Here is a 21599-nt window from a genome sequence, read left to right as displayed (position 1 = left end):
CACACACACACACACACACACACTGACCCGAGTCAGGAATCAAACCTGGGTCCCTGGCGCTGTGAGGCATCACCGCTAACCACTGTGCCACCCTAATTTTATAGTTTAGAGGTAGGAGGTAATGCTCTGGAAAGATTAATATAGAAAATGGAATAAATGCAACTCAAGCACATTGGAATCTACTGCACTCAATAGGTTGGTTCTGTGTTGACTTAAAGGGGTTAACAGCTGGAAAGGCGAGATCCAACGTTGGGCATACCAAGCTGGCATTGTGACATCTACAAAGACGCACAATCCAGAGATATGTTTTGTGTGGAAGATCGAATTCAAAAGCATTCAAAGTGAACACCGAAAAGCTAGATTGTGATGGATTTAGGTGGAGCCTAAATGGTTCCTGGGTTTCAGTTTACCTGTGTATTTGCTGGAGGAGGTTTTGATTCCATTTTGGACCTCGTGTGGTTTGCAGCTCACTGAAGCCCAGTTGGTGAACATAAGAAACAGGAGCAGGAGTAGGCCATCTAGCCCCTCGAGCCTGCCCTGCCATTCAATAAGATCATGGCTGATCTGCCATATCTCAGTTCCACCTTCCCGCCCTCTCCCCATAACCCTTAATCCCCTTGCCTATCAAAAACCTATCAACCCGCGTCTTAAATATATTTAGCGAGGCAGCCTCCACCACTTCAACGGGCAGAGAATTCCAGAGATTCACTGCCCTTTGAGTGAAGAAGTTCCTCCTCAACTCCGTTCTAAACCGCCCCCCCCTTTATCTTGAGGCTGTGCCCTCTAGTCCTACTGTCCTTTCTGAGCGGCAAGAGCCTCTCCACCTCTATCCTATCCATCCCATTCATCATCTTATATGTCTCAATGAGATCTCCCCTCATTCTTCTAAACTCTAACGAGTACAAGCCTAGTTTACTCAGCCTCTCCTCATAGTTCAACCCCCTCAACTCCGGAACTGGTGCAGTTCAGGGCTCAGGAGAAGTCCTAAGGAGCTGAAGCAGTGGATGTTTGCTGGTTCCAGAATGGAGAGGGATTAGGGCTCAGACGAAGTCCTGGGAGTCATCTATAGCTTGGTGTAACTGGGAGACCAGAGTTTGGAGAAATCCAGCTGAACCAACAGGAGGTGAGCAGTCATACAACAGTCCAAGTTAGAGTGGCTTCTGAGGGGATTCAGATCATTAAAAAAGTGAGGTATTAAAATCCCTTGTGAGGGAAACAGTTTTAAATGAGATTTTGTGACTCAGGGTCACTGACATTTGGGTTCTGAGAAATCCATGGAATCTACCTTGGTCGCATCTGCCATTTAATATGCAGTGCAGCGTGTTTGCCTTTTAATTCATATTTACCATGTGTTAAGAGTGTAAGATAGATCATTTCACTTTCCTGACTTTCTATAGTAAAGTTTGCTCTGTTTAAAATGGTGGGATCTTGCAGCTTTATTCACCTAGTGGCTGGCTGGGCTACACCAAATGGTTCCTTATAGGTATACACTGGAAAAAAACTATGCAACTTAACGTGCAGCAAGAATCAATGCCTTCAGAATAGGTGACAGTAGGAAACAACATGGAGCAGACCGTGGCAACAGTCAAGCTTACACTAGTCAGAATTAAATGTTTAATAAAAAGTTCCTTAAACCATCCCTGAAAGTGTCAGTAATGGGTGCTGAGAAGGGAGGCTAATTGACTTGTATGAACAAAACTTGGCGTCAGAAAAGGTTTATATCATTCTCGTTGGGGAGAAAACAATTTGCATTTTACGTACCTGTGCGAAAGCAATGGAGTTAGCAGAGTAGTCTCAGTATTTCCAATCCCAGGGACGCCACTGACGAATAATTTCTTTGGAGGCGAATCCACTTCCATGTCACCTGTTGGAAGAAGCAATAGCCATGGATGGAGAGCAGAGAAAGGGAAAAGGAAAGCAGAGGGAGAGAAAGAGAGGGCAAATTTCTCAAGCCCATTAAGTTAACAGTGGTTGGCACTGCTGCCTCACAGCACCAGGAACCTGGGTTCGATTCCCAACTTGGGTCACTGTCTGTGCGGAGTCTACACATTCTCCCCATGTCTACGTGGGTTTCCTCCAGGTGCTCAGGTTTCCTCTGACATTCCGAAAATGTGCGGGGTAGGTGGATTGACCATGCTAAATTGCCCCTTAATGTTGGGGGACTAGCAAGGGTAAATACATGGGGTTATAGCTGGGGTGGGATCGATGCAGAATCAATGGTCCGAATGGCCTCCTTCTCCACTGTATGATTCTATAGGTGGTACAGGTGGGAAGACACAAGGACAACACTGGGAGCTGCACTGATCTCAGTACTAGACTGTTCTAGTACTTCACACCTCTGCTATGGGACAGTGATAGATGCCACTGGTTCATTATTACAGAATGATGCAAAGTGACAGCCACATAGAAAGAAAGACAAAACTTGTAAGAAGTACAGAGGGAGGGATAAGTGTTAGCTGGGGTTTTAATAACTGCAGAGATTAAAATGTCTATTCTCAATTATTTGTTGCCACCTTCAATGGGGAGAGAGCATATGGTAACCATGTTTTCAAGAGGCAGTTAGATAAAAGCACTTGGGGCAGTGGGGATCACGGGATATAGCGGGAAAGGCGGGATCAGGCTATTAAGTTTGATGATTAGCTGTGATCATAATGAATGGCAGGCTTGAAGGGCCGAATGGCCTCCTCCTGCTCCTATTTTCATTTCACTAGACTGGTAAAAAGTAAAGTTTATTTAGTAGTCACAAGTAAGGCTTACAGTAACACTGCAAAGAAGTTACTGTGAAATTCCCCTAGTCGCCACAATCTGCCTGCTCAGGTCAATGCACCCTAACCAGCACGTCTTTCGGGCTGTGGAAGGAAACTGGACACCCGGATGAAACCCACGCAGACACGGGGAGAATGTGCAGAGTCCACACAGACAGTGACCCAAGCTGGGAATCGAACCCGGGTACCTGGCGCTGTGAGGCAGCAGTGTTAACCACTGTACTGCACGGCCTAATGTTCTAGAGACACATGTTCAACTGGCAAGATTTAAATTCAATTAATTAATAAATCTGGAATTGGAAGCGGTGACTCATCAATTTTCATTCATCTGGTTCACCAACTTCCGTCAGGGAAGGAAATCTGCTGTCCTTACCCACAGCAATATGGTTGACTCTTAACTGTCCTCCGCTGCTACTTTACCGCGCCAATTAACATAACTTGCCTAAATTCATCTGCAGGATGACTTTAGAACATCTTAAAACTTGCTTAAATTAAATTGCTGGCTCAGCCATTGGGACAGTATGAACAGAAGCTGAATAAGAACATACAATTCTCACAAAGCTACAAACTGAACTGCGTGGCAGCACACACACACACACACACACACACACACACACACACACACACACACACACACACACACACAGCACCTGTTCTGGCATCACTCAGGGTCGTGGGTTCATGTACAGGACAGGTGAAGTAACCCATCTGAACCGCTAACCTTTGATGGTACAAAAAGCTGATGAATCTGCCACATATTCCCAGCACTTCGTGCCCTCACTGTTTCTTGGATTAGGGATTGCTTTTTAAACATATACCTATCAAATCACAGAACGGTTGGCAGCGAGCTGTGCTGTAACCAATCAGAACCCCTTTCTTCTTTAGTATAAACTGCTATGATAATTTGAAATTTGGTATTCTTGCATTTGTCCTGTTGAGTTCAGGACAAAAGATCTTCAGCTACAAGTCTCTCTTCTCCACAGTTTAAGATTGAACTCTAAACGATTAAAGTGTCCTTTGTACCTGCATTTTGAAGAGCATTACTAAAAACCCCTTACCTTTCCTCTTCAATGGCCCCAAGGCACTGGGTCGTAAAGCAACACTCGGGCTGACACTTCTCCTGCTGCAGAGGAAAGGACAAATTCAGACGTTGGTGCACACTCCTCAACGGGCCACAGCCTCCCACATGCACACCCATACCCCTTGTTACAAACTGCTAAAACTGCCCTGCTGTACTATATACTGAGACAGAGTGAAGGCAGACTCTGTCCTGCAGTTAGTACGTGCCTTTTAACAACCTCCCCAAAGATAATTTCACCTGAAGTGAGAACAAACAAAAAAAAAGGGAAGAATCAGGTGAATTAAGGGGAGGTAATGAGTGAAACAGAGAGAAAGAGAGAGAGATGGAGTTTGTGTTTGAGACAGAAGATAGGCGGGTGCAGGAGGACAGGATTGCGAGAGAGAGCAGGAGGGACAGGCGGAGGCGGGGGCGCACGCCCGGTCACCAGAGGGGGAGAGCACACGGCGCCAGAGAGGGAGAGCACCTGGACCAGAGTGGGAGAGCGTGCCTGAGATCGCACGCGACAGATGGCGTGCGAGCAAGAGACCCTGTGCATGAGACTGTGTGTATGTTTGAGAGAGAGAGAGAGAGAGAGAGAGAGAGAGAGAGAGTGAGTGTGTCTGCTTCTGTTTGAGGGTGAATATGTGTGATCAGAGGGCGAGAAGTGGAAGGTGAGGGAGTGAGACTGGGCTCAATAGCAGTGAAAGGCTGAGAGATAACTTACTCAGGTGTGAGCTTGCTTTCTTACATTTGCATAAACATGTCTGGAGTGAGAAAGGACAGTTTAGAATGAAAGTAAGTCTCTCAGACTGTGGGTCCCTTTAACAATACACCTACAGACACTGCAGCCCTACCTGCACTCAAACCGGCTGCTTTGTAAAGGAAGGGCAAAGGAAATGCTTGAAAGAGCCTCGGGAACTGTGCTTGAAGTGTGGCAGTATTGACATTTACTGACTGGGAGGAATTTACTGCTGACTGTTCAGAAAGGCCACAGCTTATCAATCAATCAGCATCATGCTTCTGAGTCACAGCTCAATGAGCAGCAGCAGGGAGGGAAAGAAAAGGAAGAAAGTCCCAGGCTCCGGATCCAGACAGCTTTATGAAATGCCCTGTCCCATGTGACAAAGATCCTCTGGTCCAGAACTGGCCTGTTCAGCGCACAATGGCAGAAATGCACGATCCTGAATAGACATCATCCTGTGCTGTGACTAGGTGCTTATACCCCTGCAGCTCCTCACATACACAAACTATATCCAGCTTGTGCATGACTGCCCTTTCTGCTCGCACCATACGGTCACACTTTTATGTCAACATTTAACATAGAAATTACTGGTGTAAAGATGAAGTATTTTTCTGCACGTAAGCAGTTGTCTGTAAATAATAATGGAAATGGTCGAAAGCTTCAGCTTTTTAGATGTCCAGATCACCAACAACCTGTCCTGGTCACTCCATGCTGACACTATATAGTTAAGAAACCCCACCAATGCCTCTACTTGCTCAAAAGACTAAGGAAATTCACTAGATGCATCCTAGAAAGCATTCTTTCTGGTTGCATCACAGCTTGGTATGGGCTCCTGTTCTGCCCCAAGACCACAAGGAACTACAAAAGATCATGAATGTAGCCCAATCCATCACATAAACCAGCCTCCCATCCATTGACTCTGTCCACACTTTCCGTTGCCTCGGGAAAAGCAGCCAGCATAATTAAGGACCCCACACTCCCTCTTCCACCTTCTTCCATCGGGAAAAAGATATAAAAGTCTGAGGTCACGCACCAACCGACTCAAGAACAGCTTCTTCCCTGCTGCCGTCAGATTTTTGAATGGACCTACCTCATACTAAGTTGATCTTTCTCTACAGCCTAGACTGTAACATTACATTCTGCACTCTCTCCTTTCCTTCTCTATGTAGTGCACAACAATACTTTTCACTGTATCCAATATGTGACAATAATAAATCAAATCAAATCCTTCTCCCCTATGTACTCTATGAATGGTATGCTTTGTCTGTATAGCACGCAAGAAACAGAAATTTTCACTGTATTCCAGTATCTGTGGTAATAATAACCCAAATCAATGATATGTAACAGGCACTCAGAGCTCAGTCAGCCCCTTCAGCTTGTTCCACAGCCGTTCAATCATATGGCTTCTGTTTCTTATATTTCAGGTGATCTGATCTACCTCTTGGTCGGTAAAACCTGTGTTTCCCTCGGGGCATGACGAAAGAGTTGAAATTGCAAGATTCACGTTTGGAGCTCCTCGTGCTAGACACATTGATGCACCAACTTTTTAAAGTGCTGTAAAAATACTGGTTGGCCCAGAAGGGGCAGGCACTTGCAAAATATATTTCAAAATTACTCGTTGACCTCATGAGGCAATGTTTTCGTAAGTTGGGAGACTCGGAAAAGCAGGAAGGCATTAACGCAGATTTGGTGCACAGAACGTTTGACTGAAATGAAAACAATATCACTGAACACACAGCTGCATGCCAGAATATCCCAACTTGGTACCTCAGACTCACGAGGCTGTCCTAGCATAGGTACACTCACGGATAATATGTAGGCCCCTCTTTTAACAAGGACTGAGGGCGAACAAAGCACAGAAAATTGTGTCCCCTGGAATATTCATTCAAGTAATCACAACGGTATCATCTTTAAAAAAAAAATCATGCAGCTTACAGCTTCAGCAGTGTCATTGGGCAGTGGAGCTAAGCTGCGGCAGTCAGGTGATAGTGATTTTTCCTTTGGGTTTTCAGTTTTGTTTTGGCCAATGTGTTGGAATCAGTTTAGCAGCAAGCTAAGAAGCAATCTCTCTCTCTTCTTGTTCTTCTCTTTGGTTCTGAAACTATCAGTTAGTTGAAGGAGAGGCTTATTGTCATCCTGCCTTAAAGAAGCCATGCTTTGGGAAACAGATTTGACTACAACGTCTTTGGAGTTCGTTCACAAGGGATTTTCAGTGCTCAACCCAAGAGGCTGGATTCCTGTAACAAATGTGCATTAACCTCTGCTGTATTGTGCATATTGGGAGGGTTTTGTGTGTTGGACATTGGCTTTGGTTGAAACACATTAGAAATATTCCTTTAGAGTTGTTGTGTTCCTTGTGTGTAATTGTTAAAAGTTCTTAATAATTATCTTACTATTCATGTAAACAGTATTCTTAATTGAACTTGGTTTTGATAAAACTTGCATCAGTTGAATCGCAGCTGAAGTGAAACATCTCATACTCCTCCCAGCCAAATTCAACGTAAAACGTTACAGGTCGGGCGAGCTTCGCAGAACACCTTGAAATATCTGACCTGACTTGTAACAATGGGGAGGAAGGGTTTCTCGTTTGTAACGACAGAGCACAAATCCACACTGCAGTACACCATCAGAACAGCCAGGGAATTAAATCATCAGGTAAATCAGAGAGTAATACTCAGGGGAAGGTGTAGGCCACAGATTCAGCTTACCTTGCAATACGTCGAGTGGGGCTCGGAGAGGAATTTGGCGTGACTCCACCTTTGGGTATGACAATTGGCTGGGAAGATGAGAAGTACTGCTGAAAAGGAAGGTATTCGATTAGCTCATGGAGAACAAGTTACCCTCCACACCCCTCCCTCCCCCACCTCCAACTGCTCCAGTGAACCTCCCTCCGTCCACTGCCACCTCAATCAGTTAACCCCTCGATGTATCAGCAACACGGGTGAGAGATTAGCAGACCGGACCCATTGCAGATGCAGCGTGACTGCCACCGTTAGTTCGGTAAACATAATCAGGAGGCTTCCAAGCGACACAGTGACACTGTGTGCTAGCACTGCGGCCTCACAGCACCACAGACCTGGGTTCAATTCCCAGCTCAGGTCTGTGTGGAGTTTGCACGTTCTCCCATGTCTCTGTGGTTTCTTCCCAGTGCTCCGGTTTCCTCCCACAATCCAATGATGTGCAGGTTAGGTGAACTGGCCATGTTAACTTGCCCCTTAGTGCCAGGGGGACTAGCTAGGGTAAATGCATGGGGTGTCAGGGATAGGATTGTGTTTGTGCTCTGTGTTCACTGCAGACTCAACAGGCCGAATGGCCTCTTTCTGTGCCATAGGATTCCGTGATTTAAGAGTTTGAGACACCGACTGAGGTTTGAGTTTTAACAAAGCTAATTGCAAGGGGCGAATGACAGACCAACGTTCTCAAAAGATTTGGCGTGCTTAATGTTATCTAAACAACATCTTTGCAATTGGCATTTCTCTGAGCAGAATCATAGAATGGTTACAGCACAGGAGGCCATTAAGCCCATCTGAACCTGTGTAAACTCTTTGCAGCAGATCAGCTTGTCCCTTATAAGACGTATAAGATAATGAAGGGGATGGATAGGGTAGAGGTAGAGAGATTCTTCCCACTCAAAGGACAGCAGGACTAGAGGGCACAGCCTCAAGATAAGCGGGGAAGCAGTTTAGAACAGAGTTGAGGAGGAACTTCTTCATTCAAAGGGTGGTGAATCTCTGGAATTCTCTGCCTGTTGAAGTGGTGGAGGCTGCCTCGCTAAATATATTTAAGTCACGGGTAGATAGGTTTTTGGTAGGCAAGGGAATTAAGGGTTATGGAGAGAAAGCGGGAAAGTGGAACTGAGCCACTTCAGATCAGCCGTGATCTTATTGAATGGCTCTTATGTTCTTTCCTCCAGAGCCCTGCAATTCTTTCCAGATTAATGATCCAATTTTCTATCAGGAGCCGGGATTAAGTCTGCCTTCAGTCACTGCATTCCAGAACCTAATCATTTGATTATGGAGTGGCACGATGGCATAGTGGGTTAGCACTGCTCCCTATAGCACCAGGCACCTGGGTTTAATTCCCAGCTTGGGTTACAGTCTGTGCGCAGTCTGGATGTTCTCACCGTGTCTGCGTGGGTTTCCTCCGAGTGCTTCAGTTTCCTCCCACACTCCAAAGATATCGTAGAATGATACCATCATAGAATCCCTATGGAGGTCACTCGGCCCATCATGTTTGCACCGATCACAGTCTCATCCAGGCTCTAACCCCGTAACCCCATGCATTTACCCTAGCGAGTCCCCTTGACACCAAGGGGCATTTTAGCAATGGCCAATCCCCTAACCCGCACATCTTTGGAGTGTGGGAGGAAACCGGAGCACCCGAAGGAAACCCATGCAGATAGAGGGACGACGTGCAAACTCTACATAGACAGTGACCCGAGACCAGAATCGAACCCGGGTCCCTGGCCCTGTGAGGCAACAGTGCTAACCACTGTGCCACCCAGATATGCGGGTTAGGTTGATTGGCTATGCTAAATTTCCTCTTAGTCTGGGGGGATTAGCAGTACAGCCTGGGTGGGATTGTTGTCGGTGCAGACTCGATGGGCTGAATGGCCTCCTTCTGCACTATAGGGATTCCGTGATTCTCTTTTTCCTCGTGCTATTGTTGCTTCTTTCCTGGTGTCCTCTGGTTCTTGATCCTTCCTTCTCCCTGCCTCTGTCCAGACCCTCTAAGCGGTTAACTGTTGACATCTTTTGCTGATATAAATGGTTATCCAGAGTAACAGGGATATATATATTCAAAAGTGGGAACTCTCAAAATTAAACTGTAGGTGCAAACCCACTTCTAGCCACTGGAGGGCACACTACACCCTGCTGAATAAAACACATTCCACAACTTCTTAAAACATAAAATATTGCAACCAGTGATCACTCTCCATGAATACCAACTCCAAATCACAACATCCTAAAGCGAATGGTTTCAAATGATTCAGGTAAGACCACCCCGGCATTCGTTAGGGGTCAGATCATTGCAGCATGAGGCAGCACAGTGGGTTCGCGCTGCTACCTCACAGTGGCAGGGACACAGGTTCGACTCCCAACTTGGGTCACTGTCAGTGCAGACTCCACACATTCTCCCCGTGTCTGCGTGGGCTTCCTCCCACAGTCCGAAAGATGTGTAAGGTTAGGTGGATTGGCCGTGGTAAAATTGCCCCTTAAGAGTCCCAAGATGTTTAGATTGGTTGGATAAGCCGTGGGAAACATGTGGAGTTACAGGGATAGGGCCAGGGTGTGGCCTCCTGTCAGAGAGTCCATAAGGTATAGAAGTATTAGGCTATTCGGCCCATCGAGTCTGCTCTACCATTTGATGGTGGCTGACATGCTCCTCATCCCCATTCTCTCACTTTTTCCCGTAACCTTTGATCCCCTGACTAATCAAGAACCGATCTATTTGTGATTTCAATAAACTCAATGGCTTGACCCCCATCGCCCTCTGCTGCAGTGCAGACTCGATGGGCCGAAAGGGATTCTATGATGACACATAGGGCCGAGTAACCCAAAAGAGACCAGCTTCAGAGTAAAACTGGCTGACCACACAATCTGAAACAAACCAGGCAAGTGATTTAAGAATGCATTAAATGTTAACAAGCTCTCACTGGGTGGCAGTAGAGGTCTAAGGCATACAGTGGGAGGGCTCTGGTATACAGAGCTGTGGAATCCATCCACCACTCCCTCCCCCCCCCCGCCACCCCACTATTCCCCAAAGGGTAGAACAAATGTGAAGATACACTTGAAAACAAAACAGAGGAACTTTGTGTTAAATAATTTTAATCTTTCAGATCAGTTCAATGAGGTGCTGTCTGCCCCCTGCAGTCACTATTTGAAAGAAGGGCAGGGGAGGTGTTCCCCCTTCCCCTATCCTCAGTTATCCTGGGTCAATATTTATCCCCCACCCAACTGCACAAAATCAGATGATTTGGTCATTAACACATTGTGGGAGCTTGCTGTGCCAGATTAGCTGCCGACTTTCCAACAGTACAAGGGCTGTAAAGTGCCTCGCGGTCGGTGCTTTACAAATGCAAGTCTCTCTTTATATTTACTGCCCGATGGGGTGAGATCAGGGGTTGATATATTCATTCTGATCATGGCTGAGTTTAAGGTTTATAAATTCTGCAGCTGATTACCAGTCCATTTAACCACATTCCGTGGCCAAGTCATGTCATTCAACTTTCATAGAACAGAATCCCTACAGGCCATTCAGCCTATCGAGTCTGTACTCTCCGACAGGTGCTATCCCTGTAACCCCACATATTTACCCTGCTGATCTCCCTATCGTGGCCAAACCTGCACATCTCCAGTGTGGGGGGGGAAACCAGAGCATCCAGAAGAAATGCAAGGGTAGCACACTGGTTAGCACTGCTGCCTCACAGCACCAGGAACCCGGGTTCGATTCCCAGCTTGGGTCACTGTCTGTGTGAAGTTTGCACATTCTCCCCATGTCTGTGTGGGTTTCCTCCGGGTGCTCCGGTTTCCTCCCACAGTCCAAAGATGTGCAGTTTAGGTGGATTGGCCATGCTAAGTTGCCCCCTAGTGTCAGGGTGACCGGCTAGGGTAAATGTATCGGTTTATGAAGATGGAGCCTGGGTGGGATTGTGGTCTGTGCAGACTCGATGGGCCAAATGGCCTTCTGCAGTGCAGGATTCAATGATAATCTTTATGAAACCCTCAGACTCCACAGACAGTCACCCGAGGCCAGGACTGAACCGGAGTCCCTGGCGCTGTGAGCAGTGCCACCTGTGCATCAGTGTTGGGGGGAAGGGTCATTTTGTGGCTGCTTGTGGGATCTTACTATGCTCAAATCGAGTCCCATATTACAAAAGTGACCATGCTTCAGAAGTCCATTGCTGGCTGTAACGCGTTTGAGGTTGTGAAAGGCACTGCAGGAATGCAAGTTTTCCTTTCCCTCTTCATTCATCGCCTCAAATTACTTCCTCAACCACCAACCAGCGACAGCAAGTATTCCCACCAACTTTGTAAACCACACAAACCTGTCTGAGTCTGGAAGGATGAAATGTGGGACTGTGCGCACTGCCAGATTCTTTCTCACAGCGCAAGAACTGTCTGCAATGCAGCAGAAGGGAAATTTCAGATGAGCTATGGTCTAAAAGAGGGAACATCCTTGTAATCATTTTGTCTCCTTCTTTTCACTGTACCAAAGATCAGGTCCGCCATGCATCAGTATTTAAACTAATACAGGATTTGGCCAGCATCTTTTACCCATGTGAAGATGGTGATGAGCTGCCTTCTTGAACCCGCTTCAGTCCCCGTGATGTAGGTACACCCACACAGTGCTGTTAGGGAGGATTTTCACCCCGTAACAGTGAAGGAACAGCCGATACATTTCCCAGGCAGGATGGTGTGTGACTTGGAGAAGAACTTGCACATGGCAGTGTTGTCACCCGCTCTTGCCCTTCTGGGTGGCAGAGGTTTGGAAATGTTGTCAAAGGAGACTTGGTGGGTTCCGGCAGAGCATAAGAACATAAGAACATAAGAAATAGGAGCAGGAGTAGGCCATCTAGCCCTTCGAGCCTGCCCCGCCATTCAATAAGATCATGGCTGATCTGTTGTGGCTCAGTTCCATTTTCCCGCCCTCTCCCCATAACCCTTAATCCCCTCTCTTATCAAGAACCCATCAACCCGCTTCTTAAAAATATTTAGCGAGGCAGCCTCCACCACTTCAACGGGCAGAGAATTCCAGAGATTCACCACCCTTTGAGTGAAGAAGTTCCTCCTCAACTCCGTTCTAAACCGCCTCCCCTTTATCTTGAGGCTGTGCCCCCTAGTCCTACTGTCTTTTTTGAGCGGGAAGAGTCTCTCCACCTCTATCCTATCCATCCCATTCATCATCTTTCATTCATCATCATTCAGCATCGCGGAGAAGGTGGGCACTGTGGCCATGGTGCAACAACGATGGAGCAAGTGTTTAAGGTGGTGGATGGGGTGCCAATCAAGCAAGATGCTTCATGTAGTGGCGATAGGACTAGTTTAGCAGTCCGGAGGTCAAATTCAAATCCAAATCCCATCAAGGTAAGCTGTGGGAATGAGCCAAGAATCGCTGATGCCAGGGATGGCGGGACGGACGTATGAGGAGAGATTGACCAGGTTAGGATTGTTTCCGCTGGAGTTCAGATGAGGGGGGAATCTCATAGGGACGCATAAAATTCTAACACGACAAAACAGGGTGGAAGATGCAGGGAGGATGTTACCGATTTGGGGGGTGGGGGGAGAGAAAAAATCCAGAACCAGGGGTCACAGTCCGAGGATTCAGGGTAGAACATTAGGACGGAGGTGAGGAGACATTTCTTCACCCAAAGAGTGGTGAGCCTGTGGAATTCATTACCATAGGAAGTAGTTAATGCCAAAACACTGAATGTATCCAAGAGGCGGCTGGATATAGCACTTGGGGGTGAATGAGATCAAAGGTTATGGGGAGAAAGCAGGATGGGGCTATTGAGTCGGACGATCAGCCATGATTGATGAATGGTGTAGCAGGGCTTAATGGGCCGAATGGCCTCCTCCTGCTCCTATCTTCTATGTTTCTGTGCAACCCAGTCATGCATTAAAGTGACTCTGGTCTCAATCAACAAGGCTGATTCCTTCTGGCCTTTTCAGTCTTATGAAGGAGCTCATCTGAAGACAGCTGGAGGCGAATAATAAACGTTATCGTAGCCAATACGTCTGATTAGGGATACGCAGCATGGCTTTGTTAAGGGGAGGTCTTGCCTTACAAATCTGCTTTCTATGCATTAACTATGCATAGAAAGAGCCCACAAACAGCATGACGATAATAATAACATCAATTGTTTCAGTGATGTTAGATGAGATAGATATTAGCCAATGTTCTAAGTGATCACCAAGTTCTCGCACCAGACTGAACATGAGTTTGGCCCCTTTAAGTTAACACCCATACGCGAGCATGCAAAAAATTTAAAGGGTTTGTGTGCGTAAATGAAGGTGCGTATAACTGAAGTGGCAATATTGCCTAGGACACCAAGGAGAACACATCAAATCTTCTTCCCAAATACTTCTTTCAGGAAAGGCAGACGGTGCCTTGGTTTAAAGTCTCACATGAGAAACACCTACAGCAGTACGGCAACCCCTCAGCGCCGCAGGTTGCGTACAGCAGTACGGCAACGCCTCAGGTTGCGTACAGCAGTACGGCACCCCCTCAGCACCGCAGGTTGCGTACAGCAGTCCCTCAGCACTGCAGGTTGTGTACAATAGCACAGCACTCCCTCAGCACCGCAGGTTGCGTACAGTACAATAGTACAGCACCCCCTCAGCGCCGCAGGTTGCGTACAGTACAATAGTACAGCACCCCCTCAGCGCCGCAGGTTGTGTGGTCAAGTGAATGAAGTGGGGCCTTAACTCCCAAGCTCCTGATTCAGAGGCAAGAGAGCTCCCCTAAAGCCTCTGGCAGGCACCTCGAAATAGTCGGCAAACAAGGACAGCTGTCGTACCCCTGACTGCAACCCCAAAACTCTCGGGAACTCCTCACAAACTCGATGCAGAGCTGCAAAATGCCAAAGTGACTCGCACGACTGAATTCAATACTGCCAATCTCAGCCATGAGTGTAACAGCCTCCTGGCCTTACCTTGCCAATGCGCGTCGGAGAAGGAGAAGGAGAGAGGGGGAATATATCATCCCTCCGCAGTGTCAGAATCCGGTCGTCCTGCTCAGCAGTCACCATCGGGTCGCACTGCAAGAGAGAGAGTGGCAGTTTCAATACCTCCCCATTTACTGTTCAGGCAAATCCCAAATCACTGGGTGACGTGTTACAGACCAATTATACAACAATTCAATTGACATTTGCTCTACTGAATGTCCAAAGATGTGCAGGTTAGGTGGATTGGCCATGCTAAATTGCCCCTTACTGGGATAGGGCCTGGGTGGGACTGTGGTCAGTGGTGACTTAATGGGCCAAATGGCCTCCTTCTGCACTGTAGGGATCTTATGACATAGCCCGTCGCTCGTTCAATCACCCGATGCATCTGTTTTACTTTGGCAGGAGTTTGCTGGAGCAAGGAAAGGATGAAGAGAAAAAGGAATCACTTGTCAATGTGACATCAGGCCAGCCAGAGGCACCGACCAGCTCGATTTGCCAATAGAATAGGGCTGATTCCCAGAGGCCGGTTGCTGCTAACTGGCCCTCACCCCATCTGCTGTACTCACTACATCCTCACGAGGATGAATCAGGCATTTTTCAAAATTATACTAGGACTAAAAGGATTAAATTATGAGAATGGGGGTGGGGGGGGGGGGGGGGGGGGGCGGCGGGCTGGCTTAGACTAATTCCCTCGAGTGTAGACGATTGAGGTGCTTTACGATAATTAACGGGTTTCATAGGGTCGACATAGAGAAACTATTTCGTGTGGGGGGGGGGGCGCGGCGCGGTGGCGGGGGGCAGGCACGCAGAGAGAGTGAGTCCAAAACTTCAGAGCCAGGGTCGATATCAGGAAGCACCTCTTCGCACAGAGGCGAGTGGAAATCTGGAGCACTCTTCCCCAGAGAGAAAGCCATTGTGTCTGGGAAATCGTTCAAACGGTCCAAACTGAGATGAAGAGGTTTTCTCTGGGCAAAGGGGTTACAGGCAGGTATAAATGGGATTTATGACACAAAACAGCCATCATCTATGTCAGGGGTCTCCAAACTACAGCCCGCGGCGAGCCGCATCCGCATCGGAGTTTGGAGACCGCTGATCGACATGAATGGCCAGAGAGGCTTGAGGGGCTGAATGGTCTCCTCCTGTTCAGGTCAGTGTTGGGTTAACCGTGTGGTGAGCCATTCCGACCTGTAGCTGTGTTGGAGGTGGAAGCATTGCAGAGACAAAACCACTTGCTACGTTCTACAAAAAGAGCCAACTTTCAGCCACCTGTGTTTCTACCAGCCTGCAAATCCATCTGTAATGGGCGGAAAACCCCAGCACAAAACTCTCTCCCTTACTATCCTTGTAACCCTGTATTTACCCTGGCACAGTGGTTAGCACGGCTGCCTCACAGCACCAGAGACCCGGGTTCGATTCCCAACTTCAGTGAGTCAACGTGTGGACTCTGCACATTCTCCCCGTGCCTGCGTGGGTTTCCTCCGGGTACTCCAGTTTCTCCCAAAGACTGAAAAACATGCTGGTTATGGTGCCTTGGCTGTGCTAAATTCTCTCAGATGTTACCTGAACAGGCACTGGAGTGTGGTGACTAGGGGATTTTCATAGCAAATTCATTGCAGTGTTAATGTTAGCCTAATTGTGACACCAGAAAATAAGCTTTAATAATTGCTAATTCCCCCTGACACCAACAGGCAAATTAGCATGACCAATCTACCTAAACCACATTACTTTCAGATTGTGGGAGGAAACCCGAGCACCCGGAGGAAACCCACACAGACATGGGGAGAATGTGCAGATCCCACACAGACAGTGACCCAAGCCAGGAATCGAACTGTGCCACTGTTCTTCTCACATTAAGTGGAAGCGTCCTCTTACACAGAGATAACTTCCCCCCAGGGTTTCCCAGTTGACACTAGTTAAATATTGAAATCAGTAACCCCACAGGAGAAGCTAATGAAATGAAGCTTGATTCTATTTATTAATCAGCAAGTGTTTACTTAACCTGGTTCAGACAGAAGATACTCACCAGCGTGAAACCATCATCCCGGGAGCAGCTCATTTGCATAGCCGTGTGGATCCCTCTTAACAGAGAAAACAAAAAGAGGGAAAATACATAAATTAGATACCAGGACAAACCAATCCTCACACCCTCCCCAACATAAGCACGGGGTTCATTACAGCCTGCCCAAGAAGGGTGAGGATAACAACTAGCATTTCCCATTGCCAATGGCTTAAGACAGCGACACATCAGGATGAGGATGTTCATCATAGAATCATACAGCACAGAGGACCTTCAGCCCATCACCCACACCCACACATTAGAAAGGCCTGAACTCCCACCTAATCCCACTCACCAGCACTTGGCCTGCAGCCCTGAATGTTATGGGTGCCGTGCTTTTTAAAGCACTTTTTAAAAGATGAGGCATCCCGCCTCCACCACCCTCCCAGGCAGCACATTCCAGACCCTCACCACCATCTGGGTAAGAGAGTTTTTCCTCACATCCACCCTGAACTTCCTGCCCCTCACCTTGAACCTATGTCCCCCTCATAACTGACCCTTCAACTAAGGGGAACAGCTGCCCCCTATCCATCCTGTCCGCGCTCCTCATCATCCTGAACACCTCGATCAGACTGCCTCTCAGCCTTCCCTGCTCCAGAGAAAACAACCCAAGCCAATCCAATTCATAACTTCAATGTTCCATCCCAGGCAGCATCCTGGTGAATCTCCTCTGCACCCCCTCCAGAGTAATCATATCATTCCTATAATGTGGCAACCAGAGCTGCACACAGTACTCCAGCTGTGGCCTCACCGACTTCTACACTCCAACATGACTTCCTGCTTTTGTAATCAATGCCTCGATTGATAAAGGCAAGTGTCCCATATGCCCTTTTCACCAACCTACTAACATGCCCTTCCTCCTTCAGAAGGACACGCCAAGGTCCCTTTGTTCCACAGGTTTATCATGCATTTCAAAGCTTCCCTCACTTTGTCACACACAATTCACCAACACTATCCAATCGTGACTGATCAGAGGTAGCTCTACAGTTTTAAGTTAATTTATTAGTATCACAAGTAGGTTTACATTAACACTGCAATTAAGTTACTATGAAAATCCCCCAGTCGCCACACTCCAGCATCTGTTCGGGTAGACTGAGGGAGAATTTAACATGGCCAATGCACGTAACCCACATGGGAGGGAACTGGAAAACTCGGAGGAACCCACGCAGACACCGTGGGGGGGCGGGGGGGGGGGGTGGATGGAGGACGTGCAGATCTGCAGAAGGAGTGACCCAAACCAGGGGTTGAACCCGGGTCCTTGGCGCTGTGAGGCAGCAGTGCTAACCACTGTGTCAGGGTAAATACGGGGTTATGGGGATTATCTGCCAGTCCTAACCACTGTGGTCCGAACACTGGGAATTTAATGTGATTTTAGTAAAGGTGCAACTGTTTAAAAGAAAAAGAACTGAAACTAGACAGATGAAAAGCACATCTTCACCCACTAAAATTAACCAAAAACGTCAACAGCCACCAAAGATCTGCAGGTTAGGTGGACTGGCCATGCTAAATTGCCCTTTAGTGCCTTGAGATGTGTAGGTTACAGGGATGAGTAGGGTAAATATGCGGGGTTACGGGGATAGAGCCTGAGTGGGACTGTTGTTGTTGTAGTCTCAATGGACCGAATGGCCTCTTTCTGCACTGTAGGGATTCTATGAACCTCGCTAATTCCTCGTCGTGCTGACTGGATTGGAATGTTGTCCGATTTCAAATTTCCAGGCTAAAAACATACCCTGGAGCTCTGCTCCACCTTAAAGCAGCAACAATCCTAAAAATCTGTTGCCCACTCAAACCCCGACCACCAACCTCCCCCCACACACCCCTGCCCCATTCGCAACTTCAAGACAAGTCTGCGGTAAATGATGCATCCCTGAAGAAAAAGCAATTTGAGTGCAGCAATCAATTCTGATCTCACTGCAGCAACAAGCAGATGTCTTCACGTGTGTTCAAGAATAAAATGTTTCAGTTTGCGTTATTTCCTCTCTCTCTTCTCCGCCCGCACCCCCTCCAACCCCAGTTTTAAAACTACTGAAGATAATCCCCATTCGCGTCGGTGGAACTGAATTTATGCTGCTGCCACATTTGAGGGAGTTTCACACAACATGATCAGGCTGTTCCCTCTGTGAAAAGAAGGTGCTGAGATATATAAGTGCATGTTTAGATGCTACTGAGAATTCCCCAGTACATCAATGAAGACAATGTCATGTTAGTGTCCCTTTAAGAAAGTCTTTTCTTAAAAAAAACATGATTTCTGCAGCTCACAGTTTCAGTGATGTCATTGTTGCTGGGCTGACTGTTAAGTCCTGTTATTGCTACTGAGGTGGCAAGTGGGGTTGTTTGTCTTTACTCTGGATTAGTTTTACCATCCTGCATGTGTTTTTGGACAGTTTTTATTTCTTTCCACTGAGTTTAAGGTTTCAGTTGAGAGTTCGGAGCTGCAGTTTAGTTAGTTTTAGAAGGGGCATCAAGCAAGAAAGGAGCTGAAGTCTCTCTCTCTCTCTGTCTCTGTCTCCCTGTTCTATTCGGAAATTCTGCTCGTCATCTGAAGACAATGTTTTGCCTTCCGGATGGAAAGTGCAAACTTTGAAAAGATTTTAATCTATGCTGTGTTAAAGCCTGCGAAAAAGGTTTTGTCTGTGAAAGGTTTTGGTTTGTTGGAACAGCTTTACTATTCAATTAAGGGTTAATGCATTATTGTGGTTTTTTTGGTTTGTAATTAATAAAAAGTTTTCTATACATGTAAACTATATTCTTAAATAAACTTTGTTCGATAAAGGTTCTCTAGAGGGTTTTTCAATCTTACCTGAAGTGGAACGTGTTGCATATCCTAGTCAAATTCAAGATGCAAAACTTATGACTCAGGCGAATGTCATAAAACACTTCTAACCTGAACCATAACCATAACAACAATCAAAATACTGCTGTCCTTCCCCCACAATCAGAAACTCAAGCCACAATGAAGATCTCAAAAACATCCCCTGACCAAAATTCTCGCTTCTGTGGCACCCTGAAACATATTTCCTTCTCAGTCAGTCAGTACCAACTCGACCTGGCACAGTCCCTATCGGCGTTTACTCCCATCACTGTGACACTTAAACAGCAGCTCTCACACAGCAGTCCCTCCTTCCCTCTATCTATTGGATTCCCTCCAATTCTAAGGCAGCAACAGCAGAGTGCTGGATGTGGGGGAGGGGTGCAGCTTCAGAGACGCTGCCCAGGAGAAACCAGTTCCACCAGGAGGGAGGACGGCACCCAGGTATGATGTGAACATGACCCCAGTCCCGAATCAGTAAAACGGACTGCTTCCCAGTGCTGAGATTTCAGCCATCATCACGAGCCCAGGTTTGATTGCAGTTTGTGCTAAGCTGAGGCAGCAGTACAGAGCAGAGGCCAGGGAAACCAGACAGCAAAAGCAGCCTGATAAGTATCACCACAGAATCACACTACTCCGGCACAGAGAGAAGGCTATTCCACACAGTGTCTGTGCTGGCTCTCCAAAAGGGGCCTTTTACCTAGTACCACTCACTGGAGTCACAGAATCCCTCCTTCTCCTAATGCAGGAGGCCATTTAGCCCCTCAAGCCTGCACCGACAACAACCCGCCCAGCCAATCCCCATAACCCCACATATTTACCCTGCTAATCCCCCTGACACTAAGGGGCAATTTAGCATGGCCAATCTACCTAACCCCTGCACATCTTTGGGGAGTGGAAGGAAAAGCAGAAGAAACCCACACAGACAGGTGGAGAACGTGCAGACTCCACACAGACAGTGACCCAAATCGAACCCTGGGTCACTGGCGCTGTGAGGCAGCAGTTCTAAACACTGTGCAAATGCGGCACATTCTTCTTATTTGCTGGGGACCTCGCTGAAATACGCGGGAATGCGAGGAGGGTTTGGTGAGTTAAAGACAACAGATTGCTTCCACTGTTCGGGAAATTGAAAACACTGCGGCATAATGTCAGGATAAGGGGCTAATCATTTAGGAAGAGGAATCTCTTCACTCAAAAAGGGTTGTGATTCTTTCTCTACCCAGAGGGTTGTGGATGCTACAATGCTGAATATATTTAAGGCTGAGATAGTTTTTCTGGGTCTGTCTGTGAACTAAGGAACACACAGAGCTGAAACCCAAGAACAGCCATGATCTCCCTTGTTAGTACAGTAGCTAGTATCCCCACCTGTCACGTGGGAGACTGGGGCTCAATGATGGGGAGTTCATTCCAATTTTAAGATCTCAAACTATACTTGTAACTTTAAAACTCTAACTTTAAAAACGGAAAAAAAGATTCAAGAAGCTTTTACGAGGGCGGCACAGTGATTAGCATGGCTACCTCACAGTGCCAGAGTCCCGGGTTCAATTCCAGCCTCAGGTCACTGCCTGTGTGGACTTTGCACATTTTTCCCTTGTCTGTGTGGGTTTCCTCCGGGTGCTCCCACAGTCTGAAAGATGTGCGGGGTAGGTTGATTGGCTGTGATAAGTTGCCCCTTACGTTGTGGTGTGGGGGGGGGGTCTTTAGCAGGTAAATATGTGGCGTTATGAGGATAGAATTTGGATGGGATTGCTGTCAGTGCAGGCTTGATGGGCTGGACGGCCTCTTTCTGCACTGTAGGGATTCTACGATCACATTAAATGGAGGGTCAGTCTCGTTGGGCCATACTGTCTACTCCATTGTTCCTTTTCCGATAATAATCCAATATCCTCTTTCATGCCTCAAGTCACACAACTCGAAGGACGGCTACTCTTCAGCAAGGCGCACGGTGATTTCATTTGTTTCATGCAGTGAGATATGATCTGGGGTGCAGTCCAAAAGGGCGGCAGAAGCAGACTCAGCAAGAACTGTCAAAAAAAAAGGGAAGCTGGATATATACTGGGAAAGGAAAACATTACACGGGCAATGAACTAGAGAGTGGAGACACGTGAAGTGAGCTGAACTGCCTAGTTCTGTGCAGGACCAGAGAACTTAACTCGACATGACACAACACATTGAGGAGTGTGGAGGTGGAAGGTGGGGGAAGGAGGAAGTAGGATGAGAAATGGAAAGGGGAACATGTGGCGAGCGCAAACACCAGTCGATACACGAGCAAAGGCTTCCTCAGAAATCAAGAGTTTAACTGAAGAGAGGAGAGTGGAAAGTTGCAAATGCCAATCTCACCTTTCATGTGCAGCTTCTCGATTCATCACATCCATGCTCTCCTCCTGAAACACAAACATGCCTTTTAGCATCCTCAGCCACTGAAGATAACCTACTGTGCAAGGATGGTGAGCAAATCCAAGAAAGCTTCATTTTTTTTTTTGCAATCGACACCCATCCA

General features: G+C 47.2%; 1 protein-coding gene across 3 annotated transcripts in view; it reads right to left on the bottom strand.

Moving 5' to 3' along the window:
• LOC145337129 (P2R1A-PPP2R2A-interacting phosphatase regulator 1-like) overlaps positions 1-21599 on the bottom strand; it is a 54701-nt gene that overhangs the window by 8310 nt on the left and 24792 nt on the right. For 2 of the 3 annotated variants that reach the window (XM_080181907.1, XM_080181905.1), the window contains 6 exons: positions 21440-21483; positions 16258-16312; positions 14223-14327; positions 7276-7364; positions 3824-3888; positions 1762-1864 (listed from right to left, as the gene is read on the bottom strand). In XM_080181907.1, the coding sequence (XP_080038033.1) occupies positions 1762-1864; positions 3824-3888; positions 7276-7364; positions 14223-14327; positions 16258-16312; positions 21440-21483 (461 nt within the window). The remainder of the gene's footprint in view (positions 1-1761; positions 1865-3823; positions 3889-7275; positions 7365-14222; positions 14328-16257; positions 16313-21439; positions 21484-21599) is intronic. The other variant, XM_080181906.1, reaches the window with a different exon arrangement.

Source organism: Carcharhinus amblyrhynchos, unplaced genomic scaffold, assembly GCF_965287045.1.
Source record: "Carcharhinus amblyrhynchos unplaced genomic scaffold, sCarAmb.v2.hapA scaffold_43, whole genome shotgun sequence".
NCBI lineage: Eukaryota > Metazoa > Chordata > Chondrichthyes > Carcharhiniformes > Carcharhinidae > Carcharhinus > Carcharhinus amblyrhynchos.
This window is presented reverse-complemented; position numbering and strand designations above follow the sequence as displayed.